At 38.7% G+C, this 24,471-nt stretch overlaps 2 protein-coding genes across 9 annotated transcripts in view; one reads left to right on the top strand and one right to left on the bottom strand.

The window, feature by feature from the left end:
- Positions 1–1,215, bottom strand: part of FAM186A (family with sequence similarity 186 member A) — an 83,956-nt gene extending 82,741 nt beyond the window's left edge. Inside the window, 1 exon segment of the mRNA XM_007179793.2 lies at positions 1,087–1,215. Within this exon segment, the coding sequence (XP_007179855.2) occupies positions 1,087–1,215 (129 nt within the window).
- A 2,111-nt stretch (positions 1,216–3,326) lies between these two features.
- Positions 3,327–24,471, top strand: part of LARP4 (La ribonucleoprotein 4) — a 66,472-nt gene continuing 45,327 nt past the window's right edge. For 4 of the 8 annotated variants that reach the window (XM_057556398.1, XM_057556396.1, XM_057556394.1 and 1 more), the window contains exons 1-3: positions 4,724–4,892; positions 22,563–22,714; positions 23,339–23,487. In XM_057556398.1, the coding sequence (XP_057412381.1) occupies positions 4,875–4,892; positions 22,563–22,714; positions 23,339–23,487 (319 nt within the window). In that variant the 5' untranslated portion in view covers positions 4,724–4,874. Of the gene's footprint in view, positions 3,586–4,723; positions 4,893–5,448; positions 5,553–13,789; positions 13,839–22,562; positions 22,715–23,338; positions 23,488–24,471 lie in introns of those variants that run through there. The other 4 variants (XM_057556399.1, XM_057556397.1, XM_057556395.1 and 1 more) reach the window with 4 other exon arrangements.

Raw genomic sequence — 24,471 nt, 5'->3', positions numbered from 1 at the left:
ACAGCAACGAAGACCCAACACAGCCAAAAATAAATAAATAAAATAAATAAATTTATTTAAAAAAAAAAAAAAAAAAAAGAATCTGTCTGTCAATGCAGGGAACGTGGGTTCGAGCCCTGGTCCAGGAAGATCCCACATGCCACTGAGTTACTAAGCCCATGTACCACAACTACTGAGCCTGCACTCTAGAGCCCGCGAGCCAGAACTACTGAAGTCTGCACACCTAGAGCCCGTGTTCTGTGACAAGAGAAGCCACCACAATGAGAAGCTTGCGCACCTCAATGAAGAGTAGCCCCCGCTCGCCACAACTAGAGAAAGCCCGCGCTCAGCAACAAAGACCCAACGCGGCCAAAAAAAAAAAAAAAGACACTGTGGTATTGGCATTAAGATAGACACATAGATCAAGAGAACTGACTAGAGACTACATTAACTCACACATATATGATCAACTGATTTTCAGTAAAGGTGCAAGTGCAATTTAATGGAGAAAGGGTAGTCTTTTCAACAAACAGAGCTAGAATGATTGTTAAAAAAAAAAGAACCTCAATCCATATCTGATATCATATACAAAGATTAAGACAAAATGGATCATAGACCTAAATGTAAAATCTAAAAGTATAAAACTCCTAGAAGAATACATAAGAGAAAATGTATTGTCATAAGAGAAAATGTATTGTCTAAATGTAAAATCTAAAAGTATAAAACTCCTAGAAGAATACATAAGAGAAAATGTATTGTCTAAAATGTAATGTATCAAAAATAAGTATTTGATAAAAGCTCAGTAGAGAACAAATTAAAACTATTGACTAAAATTAGATACCAATATTAGCTATAGATTTTAATTTTTCTATCACAGTCACTCAATAACACACGTGATTTATTTCTTAAAAAGCTTAATTATCTTTGATATGGAAGTGAAAGGAATTAATGTAGAATTGGAGCTTGTTATCTACAGTCAGGTGAAATCATCATTTGAAATCAATGTGACCTCAAACACAGTCAAATGTCATGAAAATAAAGTGAATCCTTAAAAAAAAAATGTAGCTGGTCATGGAAAGTTTAAAAAGCAAGTTGCAATCTATAAACTTTTCATTTACTACCTATCTCTCTGGCTCTGTGGAGCTGTGCTTGCTCAATCCTAGTGATGACATCCTGTACCGTAAATGGGATCTCAAGCTTAGGGACCTCTGACCTATCACGGACATTTTTGTACATTATGGTGAAATCCAAAGCTTCTTTTTCTCCTTCCTATTCACTGTCTATCTCAGTTGGCATCTGGATAAACGTTTTGGAAGTTGAGTGATTTTCTTTTATTTCTTCGTTTTTCACAGAATATAGGCAAATGCTAATAAAGCCGTCCACAAGGAAGTTAGAAGAGCAGGAAAAGCCTGCAACCAAAGGCTGTGGTGTACCCTGATACTAGCCGTGCTGTTTCAGTCCGGGTGATGTCATAGTAGACCCATTGTGACATTATCATTGACTCAAACATTTAAAGAGTGCTTACTATATGCAGAGAATTAGGCATTCTATATGCTGTGATGGTAGCGGGTGAAGGGGGGAGGGAGGGAAGGAAAGAATAGACAACAGGAACGCTAAAAGAAATAGAAGGTATAGCCCTGCTTTAAATGAGCTTAAAATCTAGGTGATTCAATCCTTGAATCTAGGATTCAAGATCCAGTGTATCAAATGTAACTTCTGGTTCTTCTCTCCTCCTGAGGTTTTGCTTAAGAATGTTTAAGCTTGTAACGGAATAATCGTGTTACAAACTTCCTCAGCTGCCCTTCAACATTTCCTAGACTTGTAGAAACTTGGAAGATAGTATTTGGATGAAGATCACACTCTTTGCACTGCCTAGTGGCTCATTTTTTCAAGAAGCCTGACTGAAGAAGGCTTTGACGTTCTGTAGTTGGCTGGGAAATTGAAGGGAACGCTTAGAGGCTGCTTTCTAACTGAAAGAAGAGTGCTTTGGGCAGCTCCTCTGATGGTAGAGGTGGTGAAAGGATTTAGGACACTAGAGCAATTAAAAGGACAGATGGTTTTGTTCGTTGTGTAGATTATTTTTTAATTTAAAAAAATGTGAAAAGTACAGAAAGAAATATAACAAATAGCCATGTACCTATCACCCAGAATGAACAGATATTAACATTTTGTCATATTTGCTTCAGATATTTTTAAATAAAAGAAAGCATTAGAGATAAAGTTGAAGTCCCCTTTGGTGTTCTCCCCAGACTCCTTCCTTCCTGTTTTTCCCTTTTCAGAGGGCCATAACAAGCATGAATTTGATGTATTTATGTCTAGTCTGTGTTTATATAGTTTTGCTGCAGGTGTATGTGTTCATAAACTATGTAATATCATTTTGTATGCTTTAGATTTTATATAAATTGTGGATGTATAACAATTTCTCTATGAGAGCTTCCTATGTTGAGTCCTTATTGTAACTTAGTCCTATGTTGAGTGCTTGTTGTAAAGTTGTAAATTTAAACAATTTGTTTCAATCCTTCAGAGAAACGGATACAGGGGAAGAAACGGATACAGGGGATCATAATGTAATTGTCTTTTAAAAATATCAATCAATATGTAAGAGCAAGTTAAATATTTTCCCTTCTAAGATCCTGTTGTCTAAATTACTCCCTCCCCTGTGTTCCCAAATCATTTTGTAAACTTTGTATTATAGCACTTATCTCATTGAGTGTAACTATTTATTATTTGTTTCTATCCACCAGTTGGTGAACCTCTCAAAACCAGATGCGGTACTTTAGGTTTCTTTATCTAACATTTGGCATTATCTTCCTCAGTACCTCCATGGAAACTGTCTAAAATTTGGATATTCATTATAGTTTAAAACTCCTCTACTCATGGAAACTTTTCTAAGTCCCAGAATACTTTCTTTTATTGTTAGACTGCACCCTCCCCCCCACCAGTCATAAAATATCACTCCCTCCTTTCCTATAAATCACAATTAAGTCTATTTATTCAAGGACGTTCATAATATTTTCTGAAAGGACCACATTTATTTATATAAATGTGAGTTTTCATTAAAATATCCATCATTACCCAGCATTTCTCAACATAATCAATTAATCTATTAAATTACTTTGTTGATAATAATACTATATTGTGAGATCCTTAAATAACTGTTAATTTCTCTTGATTTCCTTATATTGCTTACCCTAGTGGGCATTCACAAAGCAGCCTACATACTTGTCAACAAAACTAATTTAGTATTATTGTGCTCTCTCTCTCCTTCATATTTTTTTATGCAGCATGGAATTCATCAGCAACTGGAAATGAAGGCTTTTTAAAGCAAATTTTAAAATCTCTTCAATTTGACAAGCATTTGTTGAGATACTACTATGTGGCTACCATTATCCTAGACTGTGAAAAATATATGATAGGGACCTGTGAAGAAACTAAAAAACAACAAAAAAAAATTTAAGATAGAATATAATATTCAAGTGCTAACGAGGGACATGAAGAAGAGACCTGTGGGGAGCAGAGTCTTTGGGAGAACCTTATGGAGAGAGAAGATTGACTGACAAATGAAGGCATTTCAGATAGGCATTCCAATGAGCCATGGCTTTGGAGGTGAGTGCAGAGTTTGTATTTCAGGGAAAAAGTAAGGAGACTGGTTTAATTGAGATGAGGTAATGTTGAGTTTACTGCGGATCAGAGTAGGAGAGTATGGGAAGAAATATCAGCAATTTGAAGGGGAAATTAATTTGGTATCTAAATGAAAAATGAAGGGATTCATTTGAGGTTAAGGGAGATTACATAGGATCAGAATGGTAAGGTCTTGAAAGCAAATAATAGCAGTTTGGTGAAAATGAAACCTTCAATTTAGGAAGATTTTTTGAAATAATAGAATAGAAAAAATCCATTGGAGAAGATCAAGACATGACTGTTTCAAACGATGAGTGTCAGAGCTAGGATATAGAAGTGGGACTGATAAGGGAGGGATAAATCCTAGTAAGTGTTGCTAAAGATAATAAGGATTTTGGATCATCTAACAGAAAATTATAAAGATAATTTTAAAAAATTTTTGTTGTATTCATTTGAATTAATGGCAGAACATCAATGAAGAGGCTATCCAGGCTAAGTACTACCAAATAGCATTATATTGAGCAGAGATGTGGGTACCTAATTCAAGGGAACTTGGGGCAAAGTGTGTTCTAGCGAGCTCCTTCAACTGTAAAATAGGGATAATAGTATTATTGCGTTTGATTGTTTAGATTAATTCCCGTAAAATACTTAGAATAGTGCCAGGCATGTAGTAGGCCTTTAATGTACAGCAGTTGCTGTTAATATGTTTACTATTACTGCTGCTTTTTTCCCTTCTCTACTTTTTCCCTGAGAGCCGCCGCCTTTTCGGCAGGGCTGGTTGTTTTCCAGTACACTTTGCACAAGCTCGGCTTTTTATCAGATCTACGTCTTGGGCCACGAGAACTGCGGAGTTATTATGGCCATGGTAACTATCCGTTTCGCCAGGAATAAAATGCGCCTGTAAAATTTTTACACACTCCCGTGGCACAGAATGGTGCCTTCCTCTGATCGCTTCCCCCGCCTCCCCCCCCCGCCCCCGGCCAGATGATAGTACAGTCCATACTGCGGCTGGAAAAGGTAGTGCAAAATTTGAGCGCGCCGAGGATTTTCTCTTCTCCCGGAAGCAATTGTTCTCTAGAGCCGGAAACAGTTGCTGTTTCAAGGGAGGTGGGACTGGGCGGGTCAGGCCGCAGCGGCTGACGGCGGGGGAGGAGCCGGGTCCGCTGCCGGTTGGAGGGGCCAGGCGAGTGTCCTTATCCTAGCTATTGGGGCTCCGGCCTGTAAGCCAGTTGGAGTCGCGTCGGCGAGAACGATCGGGCCGAGCGGAGAAAGTCATGTTGCTCTTCGTGGAGGTGAGTGGACTTGGGATTCTCGTCCTGCTCTGAGGAGAGCAGGAGTGTGAAGGCGCCGGCCGGTCCCAGCGCCATGTGACTTTCCAGGCCGTACACGGCGCGGAACCGGCAGATAGGCTGACACAGCACCTGGGCCGTGCAGGCCCGCGGCTCCGCTCTGCGCGCTCGCAGCACTTTAGGAGGCTGTGAGAGGCGAGCGCCGTGGCGGGGGAGAACCGAAGGTGGAGAATCGAGGCTTCTATGGTGCGGCGTGAGGATCGGAGGAAGGGGAAAGCGTCCCATATGGACCTCCTAGAGGAGGCGAGCGGGGGGGGGGGAGGGGGGCGGGGAGGGCGGAGTCTGCGGAGAAAAGGGTAATCAGGTGGGCGCGTTCCGGGGTGAAGCGAGGCCTCGCGCGGCCCTCTGGGAGCAGGCGAGCAACATGTGGGGCTGCGGAGGGAGGAAGGTGAAATTCGGTAGAAGTGTTTGGAAAAGAAAGTTGAAAGTCTCTGTTTAGCAACCCCCACCAAATTTTGTTTGGTCCCCGTCTCTAGGTCTCTGGAACGTTCTGTGGGTGGCAAGCGAGTTACTGTGAACGGAGGAGAAGCCAGTAGGGTTTGGAAACCTTGAAAGGCACCGCTTTGACCTTTTATAAAAGTTAACTCAGGCAGCCGCTCCGAGGTGAGGGGCTGATTTTATGAACGGATAAGAGCCCTTTACAAGGAAAATTCCAAGAACGAGCGAAACCTAGTTCGGGGAAAGCCGGTTTTTTTTTTTAATTGTTATTTAACAATAGAAATACTTTTATTACTTTAACTGGAACATCTGCTGTTGGCCTATTTTAGTTTTAAAACGTAGTGGATACCTGTTTTACACAAATACGAGGTTCAGTTTCTCTTATTTCTGTCTTTCTCTTGTGTGCAGTGAGCATCAGCTGACTGCCTGGCTAATGCTTTGAGTAGATTCCAGATCATATTGTTCTTGCATTGTGAAAACGTCAAACCAGCAAAGCTGCAACTTCGCAGCTTGGCACTTGTTAACTATGCCCACAAAAAGAATCTTTTCAATGAGGGAAGGAATTTACAGGTTGTATAATGGATCGGGAGCCAGTCTATGGCGGGTTTTTTTCAGACGGACGGGGGGAGATCTTAATCCATAGTATTCCGGCATAAAGTAGACACATGCTTCTGCCCTTTTTTTTTTTTTTTTTAATGTAACCGGCAATATGTAGCTGATACATTTGAGATCTTTATATTGGGGTTTAAAGAGACAGCTACCTTATAGAGTATTCCAACCTTGGTAGTAAAGATTCCAAGTAAATCATGAAAAGATTTAAAATTATTGAATCCATTCTGTTGATCGTTTTTTATCCTCGTTGTTTTCCTTGGGCAGAATAAGAAATCATATCTGATTTTAAGTAGTGCCAGTTTGTGTTAGGAATGTTATGCTAAGCAAATGCTGCAGGTTTTAAGTGTGTATGTGTTTTGCTGGGCAAAGGACTGTGAAGTTGTAGTTATATAAACATGAATTCCAGAATAAACTTTTGAGGTCCAAATTGATTTCTTTGGCTTTGTTAAAATGTGAACTTTAATAATAACTCCATTTATTGACCGTTTAAGCTAGATCCTCTCGTTTCTAAAACAACCTTGCAGTGTTCTATAGATGAGAAAACTGAGGTGGAGAGTTTAACTTAGTAAGACTGAAGTAGTGGAACTGGGATTTAGATACAGGTCATTCTGAAGCTAAATCACAGCTCTCACTAAAATGTTACATATAGTTAATATTTCCATTAATCATTTTCTTTGTAAATCAGTATGTGGTTTTTAATTTTTCACATATGATGAGTTTTACTGAAAATTAACAATGGCATTAAATATTTGGGTCTAATTATATGCTATTAAAATCAATAAAATATAACATACTGGTCTTTTGGCATTTTGTTAACTAATACTCAATCCTTGTAACCTCATGATGTAGGAATTATTCTAAATGAGGGAACCAAAGCTCAGAAGTTTGATGTCTAAGGTCATTCAGGTGTAAATAATGTGGGGACTAAAGTCTGAAGTCTGGCTTCTAGAACATAAGTCACTGACTCCAAAACTTATTTTTGCACTTACTTTCCAGTAAGCCAGGGGTTCTTAATCTGGGTCCCTAGATGGAATTGAGGAAGTCCGTGAACTTGGTTGAGGAAAAAAAATTTGCCTGTTTATTTTTAGTAGCTTCTAATTGAAATCTAGAATTGAAGAGAATTAAAAATTCTTGACATTTCAATGGATGCAACAAGAGAAGTGTTTTCATAACATATTACAGTTTTTGCAGATATCTTGAAATGTTGTTTATGCGCATTGCTCCTTATTATTATATGTAAAAAAAAGTCTTGTTTAATGCACTTGTAAAGAAACATTTATTACTAAATTAGAAATTTTAAAATACTTTTAAAACTATACTCTAATTGGTTTTTTGTAGTCCTGTGTATTTCATATACTTAAAAACATTCTGAGAAGAGATTCATAGGTTAATTGGACTACCGAAGAGGTCCATGGCATGAGGGAGGTTAATAACCACTTTACTACCAACTAAGTTGCTTTGGTAGGACTTCTCTAACCTGGGATTGATGAGTCCTCTGCAGCTGTGTTCAAAATCTTTTATTTGTGTGCATTTTTCTGGAGAGACCCCAGCTTAACTAGTTTATAACTGGGATCAGTGGGATAGATAATAGTAATGATAATAACACAATAATAGTTGTGTTCTCATGAATTGTGCTCACTATTGATATGTCAGGCCTGTTAAGTCTTTTTGCATGTATACATTTATATACAACTCAAACCTATCTATGAGGTAAGTAGCATTATTATCTCCATTTTAGAGATAAAGAAACTAAGGCACAGAAAATTTAGGAAACTTGCCCAAGATCATACAGCTAGTGAATATTGAAGGTGGAATTAGAACTCTAAATTGCAGTGTACTGCAATAGAAATCTATAGGCAGACAAGGAATCCTATTTTAAGTAATACTTAGATGTAACTTTTTAAAAACTTGGTCTTGCAGACAAAGGGCTATACTGACTTCAGTGGTTTTGTTTTTATCTCACCTCTGTTCTGAAGGAGACACATACCGTGTCTGTCTCTCTGGGAAGAGGTAAAAACGTTTGGATAATATACCAGATTGTTAAACATGTTCCAGCATAAATTCGGTCTGAAAAAATTCTGAAAGTTTGAAACAGCCCTTTGCTGTGTTCTTCTGGCTGCTAGCGAGTTATTTAAGTTTTTGAGCGCCAAGGAGGCAGTTTGCAATCTTTTCGTGTTTTTATGGTTTGCCAGTATTTTATTCATTTTTCAGATCATTTTCCCCCTCCAGTATTTCCAGCCAATTATGTCTGCTCTAGTTGTTTGGCAACGTTTTTATTGGATTTCTGTCTCTATTTGAGTTTTTCCCTAAAAATGAATACTTATAACCACTTATTTAGGTAGCAGTGACTTTTATGCACCCTAGGATGCATACTCTCACATAATTTTTAAAAATTATTTTTAATTATGGTAAAATGCACATAACAAAATGTATCATCTTAACCATTTTTAATGTACAGTTCAGTGGTATTAAGTACATTTACATTGTTGTGCAACCATTGCCACCATCCATCTCCAGAAGCTTCATCTTGCAAAACTGAAGCTCTGTACACATAAACAGTAAATCCCTCTTCCCCCAGATCTTACACAATTTTAAAAGTAATTTATCTGACTTCTAAAGTTTTCTGCTTTTTTGGGTGATAACATTTTAAATTTTAGGTTAGCTTTAGAATCTGAAATAAGTGGGATATTTGCCTAGATAATTTTTCATTGATTTTATATTTCAGTAATCATGGGAAGTTTTGTGCCTTTTACCTCAAGTACAGTACTCAGTTTTTTCCCATTAGCTTAAATAATCACGTATTTATAAAAAGTTATTAGATATGACTTAGTGAAAATGATTTTTCAAAAATGAAAAGAAGAAAGTGCCTTAACGAATTGTGAAATTATTGCCAAGGAGAATTATAAATAAGTGAATAGCTGAGTGATTTTTGAACAATTTGATTTTGGAATATTTATTGGAGCTGGATACAGAATTTTAAAATGGATAAACATTTTCAAAGAAATATTTTCAAATATAATGGGCTGAAAATGAAGTAGAAATTACTTTCGAAGTGTGAAAAGTGGAATAAAATGCTCAAAAGTGAATATAAAGATGTAAAAGTACCTCATGGTGCTTCAAATTACAGTATGTGAAAAACCAGTAACTAGAAATATTGATATTCAACTATTTTCTATCAATTTGAGTTTGTTCAGGCTGTCAGCTCCATATTACTTCTCAGCTAATGGAAGTGATCTTTAGTACTAGACATGAACATTTGAAATCTGTAATTTTGGTCTCTCCCTAGGAGCTTAAAAAAAGATTTAGACTCTGTAGGTAGAGATGGAGTCCGTGTCTGTATTGCAGAGGAGTGGAAAGTAGAGGAAGTTAGGAAACGAATGCAGCTATCATTGTGAAGTCTTAAAAAATTTTTTTAAACTTCCACTTCGAATATCCTTAAGTGAAAATGGAAAGTGACTCTTTAGCTCTGATAGTGCTTGTAGCATTTTCATTTATTGTTCCTATAGTCTGTGTTTTGCTTAAGTTGTGTTTTCTTTAAAGTTTAATTCTTGAGGCAGGTTTCCAGTCTTGAAAACATTGTAAACTTTTGTGTTTTGCGCTATGATTTTCTGTAAGGGTTTTGGAATCCTGGGTTCAAATGTTAGCTATGACCTGAGGCAAGTGACAACTTTTTTTGAGCCTCAACTTCCTATCTGTAATTTGAGAATGATTCTTCTGAGAGTTTAGGTTGTGTTCATGGTGGGTTTTTTTGTTTTCTTTTTTGTTTTGTTTGGCTGTGTTGGGTCTTTGTTGCTGCACGCGGGCTTTCTCTAGTGGCCGCCAGCCAGGGCTACTCTTCATTGCAGTGCGCAGGCTTCTCATTGCAGTGGCTTCTCTAGTTGTGGAGCACGGGCTCTAGGCGCGTGGGCTTCAGTAGTTGTGGCTCACGGGCTCTGGAGCACAGGCTCAGTAGTTGCGGCGCACGGGCTTAGTTGCTTCGCGGCATGTGGGATCTTCCCGGGCTAGGGATCGAACCCGTGTCCCCTGCATTGGCAGGCGGATTCTCAACCACTGCACCACCAGGGAAGCCCTGTGTTCATGGTGTTTATGTATTAAGCCTTGTTTGTAATATAGTCTAGGTAAAGGCTTGACAGACACTATCATTTGATCATCACAGCAAGTATTTCTGGGAAATTTATTAAAACTACCTGATAGCAGCACTATTAATTGCAAAAGCTACTGTGAGATAGCACTGATTTAAGAGACGTATAACTTTGAGTTTGAATCCCAGCATTGTTATTGATTTGCTCTAAGCCAAACAGGTTAATTACCTTACTTTACATTTTTTATAGTTTGAGTATATTATCAATTGGGCAAATAAAACTTAAAATGAGAATGAAGCTTGCAGACTGTTAAATACAGACTCATTTATATGCAAGATTTAAAGAAATACAAATGATAAAGTGCAAATCGGCACTTTATATTTGCTCTTGTGGAAAAAAATGTAAGTAAATGTAAGGAAAAGAAACTTGAATATCACATACTCATGTTTCCTCTCGTCTATTGCCTTGTCTGGGCATTTGAACCAATCTTTAGTTCAGAAAATATCTCTGTATTTATAAACGACTGGCTGTAAATTAAAGACAGAGGAGTACTTCAGATGAATATTACTAGGAGTATGGTATGAACATAGGCATAGAGCCAAGGATGAGGAATCAAGTTTTGTTTGATTTATATATTATTGAGGGAAGAGAAAAGCATTTTCTCTGTCAGAGCAGAAAAGTCAGGAGTAATCCAGGGTTTGTATAGTGCATAGTTGGCCAGTATTTCATACCACTAGGTAGTGCAAACTACAAAATGGGTAGAGTGACCATACCTCCCATTTTGTCCTGGACAGTCATAGTGTACACCTGTTTTCTGGAACAGATGTCGCACCCCATTTTATTCTCAAAAATGTCCTGGTTTGTATGATAATTGTTCAGAGGAGATCAGAGATTTACTGTGTGCTTGTTGGCTGGTTGTTGTTTTTCCATATCATTAACAAGGGAAGATAGTGTACTAAATTGGTACTAAAGTATTTGTTGTTGAATTGGCTATGGGAAATGTAAATTTATAGGATTTACAAAAATTTGCAGTTGAGCAAGCCAAGGGAAATAGGGTTATTCTATCATTTTGAGTTGGAGGAAGGAAAAAAATAGGAGGGCAGTGATTGAATAATAATAAGATACATTTATGTGAAAGGTTGCATAAAAGAATGGTTAAGAACATGGACTCTGGGGCCAGGCTGCCTGCTCAGGTTAGGCAACTTTCTAGTTGTATGACCTTGGGCAAGTTGTTTAACTTGTGTTTTTCAGTTTCCTTATCTGTAAATTGAGGATAATACTAATATATGAGATATTATAATTATTATCTATCTCAAAGGGTTGTTAAGAGGATTGACAGTCAATGTAAAGCGCTTAGTGTCTGGTACATAATAAACATAAGTGAGTTGCTGCTTTCACATATACTTATGAAAGATCTCATTTCAGTTTTCGTAACAAAGTTTGCTGACTTGGCTATACACACTAGGAATTAAAAGGTGCCCTTTTTTGAAAAGGATTATTTTGATATTTAGTACTGATATTTGAGGTTTGAGGTTTCTTGAGTTCATTTGTATAGTTAGCTATTGGCTTTATCAGATGACCAATTTGAAGTAAACTGACTCGGTATTTTGAGGACTATTTAAATGCTAAATATCTATTAATTGGGTTCTTAGTCTTTAACAATAAGGTGATCATGAATCTCATATGTAGAACTTTTTAGGAAGAAGTCTAATTTTTTTTTTTAACAGCTAACATTATTTATTTATTTATTTATTTATTTATTTATGGCTGTGTTGGCTCTTCGTTTCTGTGCGAGGGCTTTCTCTAGTTGTGGCAAGCGGGGGCCACTCTTCATCGCGGTGCGCGGGCCTCTCTTGCTGCAGAGCACAGGCTCCAGACGCGCAAGCTCAGCAATTGTGGCTCACGGGCCCAGCCGCTCTGCGGCATGTGGGATCTTCCCAGACCAGGGCTCGAACCCGTGTGCCTTGCATTGGCAGGCAGATTCTCAACCATTGCGCCACCAGGGAAGCCCGGAAGAAGTCTAATTTTGATTATATCTTCAGATCAATCCATGACTACCCCAAAGGTGGTGGTGGTTTTTTTTTTTTTTTTGGACTGCTTTGGGTCTTCGTTGCCTGCGGGCTTTCTCTAGTTGCGGTGAGTGGGGGCTACTCTTCATTGCGGTGCTCAGGCTTCTCATTGCAGTGGCTTATCCTTGCGGAGCACGGGCTATAGGTGCACAGGCTTCAGTAGTTGTGGCGCACGGGCTTAGTTGCTCCACAGCATGTGGTATCTTCCTGGACCAGGACTTGAACCCATGCCCCCTGTATTGGCAGACGGATTCTTAACTACTGTGCCACCAGGGAAGCCCTCCCCCAGAGTTTTAAGCACTCATCATCTGTCATCTGACTGAGGAAGTGGGAATTTGGGGAACTTGTCTTTTCCTCTGATATTAGAAGATCAGCAGTAATAGTTTTATTGATGAATAAACTGAAGATTTCCTTCCAGGTGTGGAGTAAGTGAATCCTGATTTTTGACAATTTGGCGAATGACTTAGGTTGGTCCAGTTACCTTGCTATTCAAAGTGTGAGCCTCAGTAACTTCTTTACCCAGGGCTTGTTAGAATACAAACTCTCTAGCCCTATCCCTGAACTGCTGAATCAGAATCTGCATTTTATCAAGATCCCTAGATGATTCTTATGCACAGTAAAGTTTAAGAAACTCTCATATAGCATATAAATTTTATTATTGGTCTCCTGTGTGCTATTTACTGTTCAAGGTGCTAGAGAAGAGTAAACCATAGGCAAGGTCACTGTCATTGTGGAGCTTGCAGACAAAATAATTCAAGTTAGGATAAGTGCTTTGTAATAGGGGGTAAATTTTATTGCATAAATTACCATGGATCTTACTTTTTTTTTTTTTAGCTGAAAATTAGCTGTACCGTGGCCCTAAGATAGAAATCATTGCAGAGCTGAATTGACTTCTGCCCTGGGTACTCTAGTTCTTATCTGAGGTCTATTTTCTATATCCATTTCTTCTGTATTGTTAGCCACTCTAGGTAGAACTGGGGCCAGGGACTGTTTTACAGGCTTGGTGAGGAGATTTGTAATATTCCTTAAATAGTATGTAACTTGTCTTAAAGTTTTCTCTAAGGCAACTGTAGTATAGTGGCAGACTCTGCAGAGCACCTAGGTTCAAATTCTGGCTCTGTCTTTATTAGCTGTGCAGCCTTGGGCAGATTACCTTTAGGTAAAGTAAGGTTTTCCTTATCTACAAAATGTGGATGATAGAATTTAAATGTAGTTGTTATGAAGATGAATTAAGTGTTCCATAAATGTTAGTTATCCTTCTTTGTCAGAATGGGTGAAAAATTCCCAGTTTTCATTTTTACTTTCTATAAAATGCCCCTAAGCATCTTCTGGTAGGACTCTGAAGTTTCATGCTGGATGAAATGACAGGTGTTTATATTTTTGGGGGGTGGGGGTTGGCTGTCCCTTGCAGCTTGTGGGATCTTAATTCCCTGACCAGGGATTGAACCTGTGCCCCTTGCAGTGGAAGTGCGGAGTCATAACCGCTGGACCGCCAGGGAATTCCACCCCACTTTTTTTTTTTAAGTACTTGTGGTGTTGTCCTCTCAGTATTGGAGATGTAAAAATTAAACCTGGATGATTGATCTGCCATGAGGCAAATAAATTTAATCAATTTCTATACTTTATTTCTGTTTCTCAGCATTTGTAGGGTTAAGTGGCATGGGATTTCTGTTTCTGATAGTAAATAGGTAAGTAAAACAAACAGTTATATATGACCAAAGAGATGGTTTTGCCATATTTATGGCGACTTTTTCCTAACTCTTGGTTCTATTACCTTAAAACTGCTCCCTTATGACCAGAAGATATCATTTTGCCAAGAAATTTACATTTCTGTTTTTTCCTTTCATTTGTATCTTTCCCCAGATAAGAACTGGCATAAAATGGGTCAATCATAAGGACTGCTTTTGGCTTATTCGATAATGGCATATATTGCTTAGAGATAGAGGTGTTGATCTGTTAGTTTTACGGACTGACAATTTGAATATTTTTGTGGTGATTTGAGAGTATCTTTGTGCTTACATACTGCATATGTGTATGTTGGCAGATAGTTTCAGCATGCACTTGGACAATTTACATCCTTTAATAGATGTTTTATATAACTGTAGCCTCAAGGGCTTACTTCGAGTTCTGTGGGAGAGAGAAGGATTTTTTTTTAATGAGATAAGGATTTTTATGGGCTTCTTTATTAAACTTAGTCAAAAGATGAGTCAAACATGGTTATCTAGAATTTAAATGAAAAATTAAGTCTTTGTTCTCATTAAACTGACTTGTCAGATTCATTATTGTGTCATTTTAAAGATTATTTGTTATAGGAAAACATCAACGTTTTAATTTTTTTTTTCAATTAAAAAATTTTTTATTTATTTATTTAGTTTGTGCCGGGTCTTTGTTGCAGCACTCAGGATCTTTAGTTGTGGCATGTGTGTGGGACCTAGTTCCCTGACCAGGGATCGAACCCAGGCCCCCTGCATTGGGAGCTCGGAGTCTTACCCACTGGACTACCAGGAAGTCCCCACATCAACTTTTTTTTGATGGACGTTTTCAGTTTCCAAATTTTCTTTATATTGAGTAATTTTATAAAGGACATTCTTGTGTATAAAGCTTTTAGGCTAATATTCTCTGTGGTAGCTCAAATAGTGAATGTTTTAAAAGTTTTTCACATCAATATTGACATACTGCTTTACAGAGGTGTTATGACCTTATTTGTTTGTTTATTTGTTTATTTATTTGCCATGCCATGCGGCATGCAGATCTTAGTTCCCAGACCAGGGATCGAACCTATGCCCTCTCAGTGGAAGTGTGGAGTTCTAACTGCTGGACCACCAGGGAATTCCCTCTCCACTTTTTTCTGTGCTTGTGCATTATTTCACAGACTTGAGTCATTTCTGTAAGATAGCAACTTGCTTTACTGTTTTTCCAAGTGTCTTCAAAATGTGACCATTTTCCATGTCTTCTATATTTTTTTCTCCATTTTTAAAAACTTTATTTTGAAATAATTATAGATTCACAAGAAGTTGTCCCCAGAATGTACAGGGTGGTACCGTGTACTTTTTGCCCAGGTTCCTCCAGTAGTAACACCTTGCTTAACCATAGTATGGTGTAAAGACAAGCAAATTTACGTTGATACAGTCTGCAGAACTTATTCAGATCTCAAAAGTTTTATATACAATCTGGTTTTAAGGCTCTAGGATATTCTGTATGTGGCTGGACTACAGTTACTGAACAAATCCTCACTCTCTTGTTGGTGTCTTATTCTATTCGGGCTGCTATAACGATATCACAGATTAGGTAGCTTATGAACAAAAGAAATTTATTTCTGGGAAGTCCAGGATCATGGTACCAACAGATTTGGTATTTCATGAGGGTTTTCTGGTTCATAGATAGTGCCTTTTCACTGTGTCCTCAGTGGTGGAAGGGGCTAGGGAGGTCTGTGGAATCTCTTTTAGAAGAGCACTAATCTCATTCATGAGGGCTTCATTTTCATGACTTAAGCAACTCCCAAAGGCCCCACCTCCCAGTACTATGACATTGGGCATTAGGATTTCAACATATGAAGTTGGGAGTTACACAGATGTTCAGACCATAGCAGTTGAATGTTTCTAATTTTTCACTATTATGAAATTGTGATGAACATCTTTGTATTTATATTTTTGTATATCTTTCTTTTGAGCAAATCTGACAAGTAGAATTTTTGGACCAAAGAATATATAATTTTAAGGCTTTTGATAAACATTGCCAACTTTTAGCAAAGTTATATGAATTACAGCAGTGAGTTGTTTCTTTTTATACTTGTCAAAATGGCACTAAGTAGTTCAATAGGTAAAATTGACATTTTTAAAAAAAATTTTTTATTTATTTTTATTTTTGGCTGCATTGGGTCTTAGTTGCAACGCACAGGCTTCTCTCCAGTTGTGGTGCGCGGGCTCGGTAGTTGCAGTGCGTGGGCTCTCTAGTTGTGGTACGTGGTCTTAGTTGCCCTGCAGCACGTGGGATCTTAGTTCCCCGACCAGGGATCAAACCCGTGTCCCCTGCATTGGAAGGTGGATACTTTTTTTTTTTTTTTTTTAAGATTTATTCATTTTTTTATTGATTGATTGATTGCTATGTTGGGTCTTCGTTTCTGTGCGAGGGCTTTCTCTAGTTGTGGCAAGCGGGGGCCACTCTTCGTCGCGGTGCGCGGGCCTCTCACTGTCGCGGCCTCTCTTGTTGGGGAGCGCAGGCTCAGTAGTTGTGGCTCACGGGCCTAGTTGCTCCGCGGCATGTGGGATCTTCCCAGACCAGGGCGCGAACCCGTGTCCCCTGCATTAGCAGGCAGATTCTCAACCACTGGACCACAAGGGAAGTCCCGGTAAAATTGACTTTTTTGGGGGGTGGGGGGGCCATGCTGCGCAGCATGTGGAATCTTAGTTCCATGACCAGGGATTGAACCCGTGCCTCCTGCAGTGGAAGTGTGGAGTCCTAACCACTGGACACCAGGAAATTCCCTAAAATTGACATTTTGCAATTAATTATTCCTGCTTGTTTTTGTACCTTTTCCCTGTTTGGCAGATTTCTTACTAGTTTGCAGTTCTATTGTTTTTTTTTTCTTTTTTTTGCCTGCATTGTGTCTTTGTTGCTGTGGGCGGGCGGGCTTGCTCCAGTTGGAGAAATGGCTACTCTTTATTGCGGTGTGCGGGCCTCTCATTGCGGTGGCGTCTCGTTGTGGAGCACGGGCTCCAGTAGTTGCAGCACGCGGGCTCAGTAGTTGTGGCACACAGGCCCTAGAGTGTGTGGGCTTCAGTAGTTGTGAGGGTGTGTGGGCTCATTACTTGCGGTGCACAGGCGCTAGGGTGTGTGGGCCTCAGTAGTTGTGGCTCACGGGCTCTACAGCGCCGGCTCAGTAGTTGTGGCGCATGGGCTTAGTTGCTCTGCGACATGTGGGATCTTCCTGGACCAGGGCTCAAACCCGTGTCCCCTGCATTGGCAGGCGGATTCTTAACCACTGCACCACGAGGGAAGTCCCCAGTTCTATTGTTAATAGTAACCTTCCAAACCTTTTCTGTTTTTACATACCAATATGTTTTATCTGTACAATGATTTTATGTTTGTTAATATGAATAAAAAACAAAATGCTTATTGTTTTGCAACTTGAATTTTTTCACTGAATAATATACCTTGGAGCACTTTACACATTAGTGTATGTAGCCCTTTTTTTTTACTTTTATAGTATTCTGTGTTATGAAATATACTACATTTTATTTAACCATTTGTCTATAGGTGGATATTTAGGTTATTTTCAATCTTTCACTAATGGGGTCAGGGCTGCAATATACATTCTTATATATGTCTTCTTCTGTACATTAATGGCTTTTAGAGTGTATACTCTTAACTAGGCTGGAGAAAAATATAAATATGCCCAGGAGTACTGCTCGTCTATATGCCATAGACCTCACACTTTGATTATTCTTGGCACCATTAGCAAGGGAGACATCAGATTTATGGGTAGTATGCTGCTGAAAGGCATCTAGTTAATTATTTTGAGTCATTATTAAATGCTCAGTGAAATAGTACATCCCATCAGTAAGTAAAAGGTAAGTTTTTAAAATCGTAATTCCCCAATATTGGGTATTTGTTTATAAATTAAGTATACGTGGCATAATACATCTTGTATGTTAAATATTAGCCTTAATCTCTTTGTCATATTTGGGACCTCCCACTTCTTCAGTAGCTTTCTACATTTGCAGAAATGCCCATATTATGAGTTAGGCCTCTCCAGTGAACGTACTAGTCAAAACTCAAATTCCCAGATTCCCTTGTATCTAGATGGATGCAAGCATGTTACCTAAGAGCCACTAGTCAGACTACACCTACAGATGTCTTCTATTTGAAAATATACAATGTAGGGAAATGAGGGTTCTATTCGTAACTTCCATTTTATAGACAGAAGTGGCAGTAGAGGTGGTCAGCTTAAAGTGGAGTTAATACAAGGTTGAGTTCCCAATGGAGAAGTGGCATTGGTGCTGGTAATAATAAAAGTTGTAATGGATTTGAATTTTGGCATTTACTGCTTGGTGGTGGCAGGGTTAGTGATTTCCTCATCAGGGCACTTCCGGAACATTATTTTGAGTGATGCTACCTTTGCATCTGTTTTTTTTTTCAGCCCTTCCAGTGACAGTGACACTATCTTTTAATAAATTACCTTTCTGTTTAATTTAGCCAGAGTGGATTCTGAATTCTAACTGATAAGCATGCACTGTTCACATGTCTACATAGGGGCAAATGTAAAGTTGACTTGCATTCCAAAATTGCTACCTAGGGACTTCCCTGGTGGTCCAGTGGCTAAGGCTCCGCTCTCCAGTGCAGGGGGCCCCGGTTTGATCCCTGGTCAGGGAACTAGATCCCACATGCATGCTGCAACTAAGAGTTTGCATGCCACAACTAAAGTTCCTGCATGCCGCAACTAAAGTTCCTGCATGCTGCGAAGAAGATCCCGTGTGCCACAACTAAGACCCGGTGCAGCCAAACAAACAAACAAACAAACAAATAAATAAATAAATAAATATTTTTAAAAAAGAAAGAAAAAACTGGTACCTAGAGGTGTTTTTGATTGTTTGTTTCTTTTGCCACGTCGTGAGGCTTTCAGGATCCCAGTTTCCTGACCAGGGATTGAACCCATACCCCCGGCAGTGGAAGCGTGGAGACCCAATCACTGGACCACCAAGGAATTACATACCTAGAGGTTTTTAAATAATAATACCTGGGTACCTGTCCTGGTGGGGCTACCTGGTGGTGCTATAAGAAAATTGGTTGTTTATTCCCTGAGCTAATTATGATATGAAGTAGTTGTGAATTAACATCTCTAAGCAAAGATGTTGCTTTGGTTATTCATCTTTGGTGCTACTTCAAAGATGCTTTTGCTCCCTTGCTACGTTTGACATTTTGTTATTGGTTTTGATGTTTATTTTAAAAGCTTTTAGCAGCCCTGAAATCAAAAGCCAAGAACCACTCCAATGTAAGACTTCCAAACAGGCACATGAAAACAAGGAAGATTGTATCAACTCTGATTTTCTAGCACATCAGAAGGGTAAATACAGTAGCTAAACATTAGTTGGGTTCTTTTGTTTGTTTTGTTTTGCGCCTATGCCTCTACTGTTCCATTCAAATAGACAGTTGAAGGTCTACTCTTGGCCTGGTTTATATTAATAGCTGAAATAGAAGAGGAAGACCCAGTTTCTACCTTTTCTTCATTGAGCCCACTGCCTGGTTGCAAAGAACACTTACTTAAATAAACTATTATAGTGGTAACAAAACAGAAGTATGTACAAATAACAAGAGGGAAAGAGGAAGTAGTGACCAACACACATGAAGTTAGGTGTCCAAGGTGTGTAGAAACTATAAGGAGTTTTGGTAGAATAGGCATTATATATATATATACACACACACACACACATATATATTTTTAAAACTTGCTTGTTTACTTTTTTTTCCTAATGAAGGTTTTATTTATTTATTTATTATTTTGTTTGGCTGTGTTGGGTCTTTGTTGCTGCACGCGGGCTTTCTCTAGTTGTGGTGAACAGGGGCTACTCTTCACTGTGGTGCACTGGCTTCTCCTTGCTGGGGCTTCTCTTGTTGCGGAGCACGGTCTCTAGGCGTGCCGGCTTCAGTAGTTGTGGCTTGCGAGCTCTAGAGCTCAGGCTCAGTAGTTGTGGTGTATGGGTTTAGTTACTCCACAGCATCTGGGATCTTCCCAGACCAGAGCTTGAACCCATGTCCTTTGCATTGGCAGGTGGATTCTTAACCACTGCACCACCGGGGAAATCCCATTATATTTTTTAAAATAAGGAAACTGGAGTCAGTGATTGCACAGTTACTGGGTGGAAGAGTAAACTTGATCTTTGTCTGTTATACCATAGTTGCCTCTCAATTGTTGGAAGTTCTCTTCAATTTTGCTTTTTTTTTAAAAAAAATAGTTATTTATTTATTTATTTATTTTTGGCTGCATTGGGCCTTTGTTGCTGCACGCGGGCTTTCTCTAGTTGCAGCGAGCAGGAGCCACTCTTCGTTGCAGTGCGTGGCCCTCTCACTGCGGTGGCCTCTCCCGCTGTGGAGCATGGCCCCAGGCGCCCGTGCGTCAGCAGTTGTGGCTCGTGGGCCTCAGCAGCTGTGGCACACAGGCTTAGTTGCTGCGCAGCATGTGGGATCCTCCTGGACCAGGACTTGAACCTGTGTCCCCTGCATTGGCAGGCGGATTCCCAACCACTGCGCCACCAGGGAATTCCCCAATTTAGCTTTCTTAAGGCAGTATTGGTACTTTTAAAGAAATATGAATTTGAGATTTTGGAAAACAACTGGGAAGTTGGTTAATTTTTTAAAATTATTTTTTAAGCAGAGCTTTAAGCTGGTAAGAAAGCAAATGAAATCTTCAGACCAAAAAAATCAGGAAGTACTAATCCAGAGAGAGAAGCAGGTGTTAGACCTAGGGCCTGCCCCTAATGCATCTATTGATCCTTAGTGGCCCAGAGCTTAGATTTTAATCGCAGTGCTTAGAGACAGGACACAAGATAAACTAGGGGAAAAAACAGCTTTCTCAGAGAAAAGGAAAACTTGTCAGCTTTAGCCTTGGCTCTGGGTTGGTGGAAGGAGGGATCTTATTCTAACCACAAATCCTCTTTGATGCAGAGTAGGGCTAAAATTCCCACTACTTGTTCTCCAGAAACCCACGTTGAAAATTTTAAGTGATACAGATTGGTAGTCTTACTGTGCAGTCATCCAGCAGAAAGAAAACAAATCCTCTGGGCTTCCCTGGTGGCGCAGTGTTTAGGAATCCGCCTGCCAATGCAGGGAACACGGGTTTGAGCCCTGGTCTGGTAAGATCCCACATACTGCGGAGCAAATAAGCCTGTGCGCCACAACTACTGAGCCCGCATGCCTAGAGCCCGTGCTCTGCAACAAAAGAAGCCACCTCAATGAGAAGCCACCTCAATGAGAAGCCCACGCATGGCGACGACACTCGCTGCAACTAGAGAAAGCCTGAAGGCAGCAACAAAGACCCAACGCAGCCAAAAATAAATAAATAAATAAATTATAAAAAAGAAAATACACTTTCAGGACAAATGAAATAATGCATTGTAACATAAGGCAGAATGCGGTTTTTTTGGTTTTTTTTGGTTTTATTTATTTATGGCTGCATTGGGTCTTTGTTGCTGCACGTGGGCTTTCTCCAGTTGCAGTGAGCAGGGGCTGCACTTCATTAGAGTGTGCAGGCTTCTCATTGCGGTGGCCTCTCCCACTGTGGAGCACGGGCTCCAGGCGCGCGAGCTTCAGCAGCTGCGGCACGCGGGCTCCAGAGCGCAGGCTCAGTAGCTGTGGCACACGGGCTCAGTTGCTCTGCGGCATGTGGGATCCCCCCAGACCAGGGCTCGAACCTGTGTCCCCTGCATTGGCAGGCGGACTCCCAACCACTGCGCCACCAGGGAAGTCCCAGAATGCGGTTTTTGACTTGGGAAAAAATTTCCACTTATAGAATCATTCAGACTCTCTATCACAGCTTAGATGGCAATAAAAATTATGTACTGTGGAAAATTGCTGTAGATAACTCAAAAATTTGTTCTAGGTACTCAAACACACACTAACGTCAAAGATATGTGAATAGTTTTAATAAATTTTATAATACTTGCAAGTAGGTTGGGGTAAAGCAGTATTTCTATATTAATATATTTATATATTATAATATTATTATTATATTATATTATTATATTTATATATATTATATTAATATATTATATATATTTCTATATTTCTATATTAATAGTATTAATAAAAATATTTTTATTGTATAGGTAGCTAAATTTTACATATAAGCATTTCAAGTTCATCTGCTTAAAAAGGTTTATATTTTCAAGTTGAGCCAAAAACTTTAAAATATTGTTTATTTAATATTTACTATTAAATTATATAATATTATTGGGGATTTTCTTCACATTTAAGTAATGGAAAAGTTTTTTTTTTTTTTTAAGGATTTTCTTTTTTTTTTTTTAATTAATTAATTAATTAATTAATTTTTGTCTGTATTGGGTCTTCGGTTCGTGCGAGGGCTTTCTCCAGTTGCGGCAAGCGGGGGCCACTCTTCATCGCGGTGCGGGGACCGCTCTTCATCGCGGTGCGCGGGCCTTTCTCCATCGCGGCCCCTCCCGTTGCGGGGCACAGGCTCCAGACGCGCAGGCTCAGCAATTGTGGCTCACGGGCCCAGCTGCTCCGTGGCATGTGGGATCTTCCCAGACCAGGGCTCGAACCCGTGTCCCCTGCATTAGCAGGCAGATTCTCAACCACTGCGCCACCAGGGAAGCCCAGTAATGGAAAAGTTTTGTCTAAATTTATAATTTTAATGCACTGACTTTTAAAATTAACAAATGGATCCTTTTAATATTTAGCAGGTAACATCTAAAGGAACTGGCTTAAATCCCAATGCCAAAGTATGGCAAGAAATACCTCCAGGAAGTACTGATGCCACACCAGTAACTCATGGAACTGAAAGCTCTTGGCATGAAACAGCAGCCACATCAGGGGCTCATCCTGAGGGTAAGTCGTAAATATGTCATCAGATTAAATCACATTTTGGTTAAACATACGGCCAAACCAGTTTATAGAACTTTTAATACATTCTTTGATTATTTGATAAAATATATTTATAAATGTTTAACATGTAGCTTGTATACCATTCTTGTTTATTTCCAGTACGAATGGATTGCCACTAATTTCAGACAGTAGCTGTATCTTTGGGTTCAGCATTTAACTCATGTACAATGTGGTATTTTTAAATTAGTTTTGATCTACCATCATTGCCAATGCTGTTTACTCACTGTTTGATCTTAGGCAAATGGCTTAACCTCTCCATGCTTGTTGCCTTCATCTGTAAAACATTAACAGTAGCAATTAATTTTGGCATTGGTTTTTCTGAGAATTAAGTGAATAAAGTACATGAAGCTGTCTTATACATAGATAGTACTATATAAGTTTAAGCTATTGTTAATCATTTTAGCTTATCCATAATGGTCAAACTTAACTCCTTTGGACTCTTACTTAAAATCATGTGGATATTTTCCCAATTGCTAGAATTCTTTAAAATCTTGTTGTGCCCAGAGTGCCTAAAGATAGGATTTTAAAGAATTACTATTCACTTCCAGTATGTTTTCTTTAATACAGGTAGTAGAGAACTTGCAGATGATATGTGTAAGGAATATGAAGTAATGTATTCATCTTGTGAAACCACAAGAACTACTACAGGCATTGAGGAATCAACTGATGGAATGATTTTGGGACCAGAAGATCTGAGTTACCAAATATATGATGTTTCTGGTAAACTTTATGGTTTTATTGGTAAAATGAGAATGTAGTATGCTAGTCTTTTTCCCCCTCCAGTCTCTTTATCATTGTTCTAGTAAACATGGCATTGATCGGTCTATTTTATTATTTGAAAAGTTTATGTTAATGAAATATTAGGTGATTTTTATAAATACTGATTTCAAATGGCCAAACATGAACATTGTAATTTAAAAAGAATGTTTATTTTAAAGATCTTATTAAAGGAAAGTGTGAAATTAAAGATGAAAGGAAAAAACAGTCAATATAGTTAAAAGAGACCTAAATTACAGTCTTTCAGAGTCCAAGTTTCTTGATCTATTAGTTGGGATCAACGCAAGTTCTGTCAATTTTCCCATCACTTTTGTCAGTGTGAAATGCATTTATAAATGTGAGATTGCAGGGATTAATTTTGAGAAAAAGGTTGTGTTATATCATAGTTCTACTACAGTTCAACTTGTGAGATATGTTTTTTTTTTCACATTCATTTAATTAGCATGGATTATTAATTGCTTGGACTTAAAATGGATGAAATTTAAAAGAAACTAAAGATAGACTATAGAACCTGATTACCTAACTTTATTTTTCTAAGTTCTAAAGGGTCTCTTTGGAAAATAAGTGTAATAGGGAGTAGGCATTTCTATCACTGCTTAGTTCCCTGGCATTAGTCAAGGTATATAAACCTTTGTTCTCAGTTTATTTATTATATATATCTGGATTAGATTTCTAAGGTCGGTCAGCTTGTAAGTTGATTTCTGAAGTAGAATGGGGTGGTATTTCCATATAATAATTTAAGGTGGTTAGGTTTTGCTCCCTCCTTGTTATAATATACCTATCCACTGGCTACTTTGAACTTAGAGTTGGTTTAAGTGAATTGGCAACCAGTTGATATTTTAAAAAGTTTGCTGTAATAACACTGAAAGCTTAAATGAAGTTATTATTCATTTAGCCAGCATTTTGAGTGGATGAATTTTGTATTAG

Source organism: Balaenoptera acutorostrata, chromosome 11, assembly GCF_949987535.1.
Source record: "Balaenoptera acutorostrata chromosome 11, mBalAcu1.1, whole genome shotgun sequence".
NCBI classification, from domain to species: domain Eukaryota; kingdom Metazoa; phylum Chordata; class Mammalia; order Artiodactyla; family Balaenopteridae; genus Balaenoptera; species Balaenoptera acutorostrata.
The sequence above is the reverse complement of the archived record's forward strand: the minus strand, read 5'-3'. Positions and strand labels throughout refer to the sequence as shown.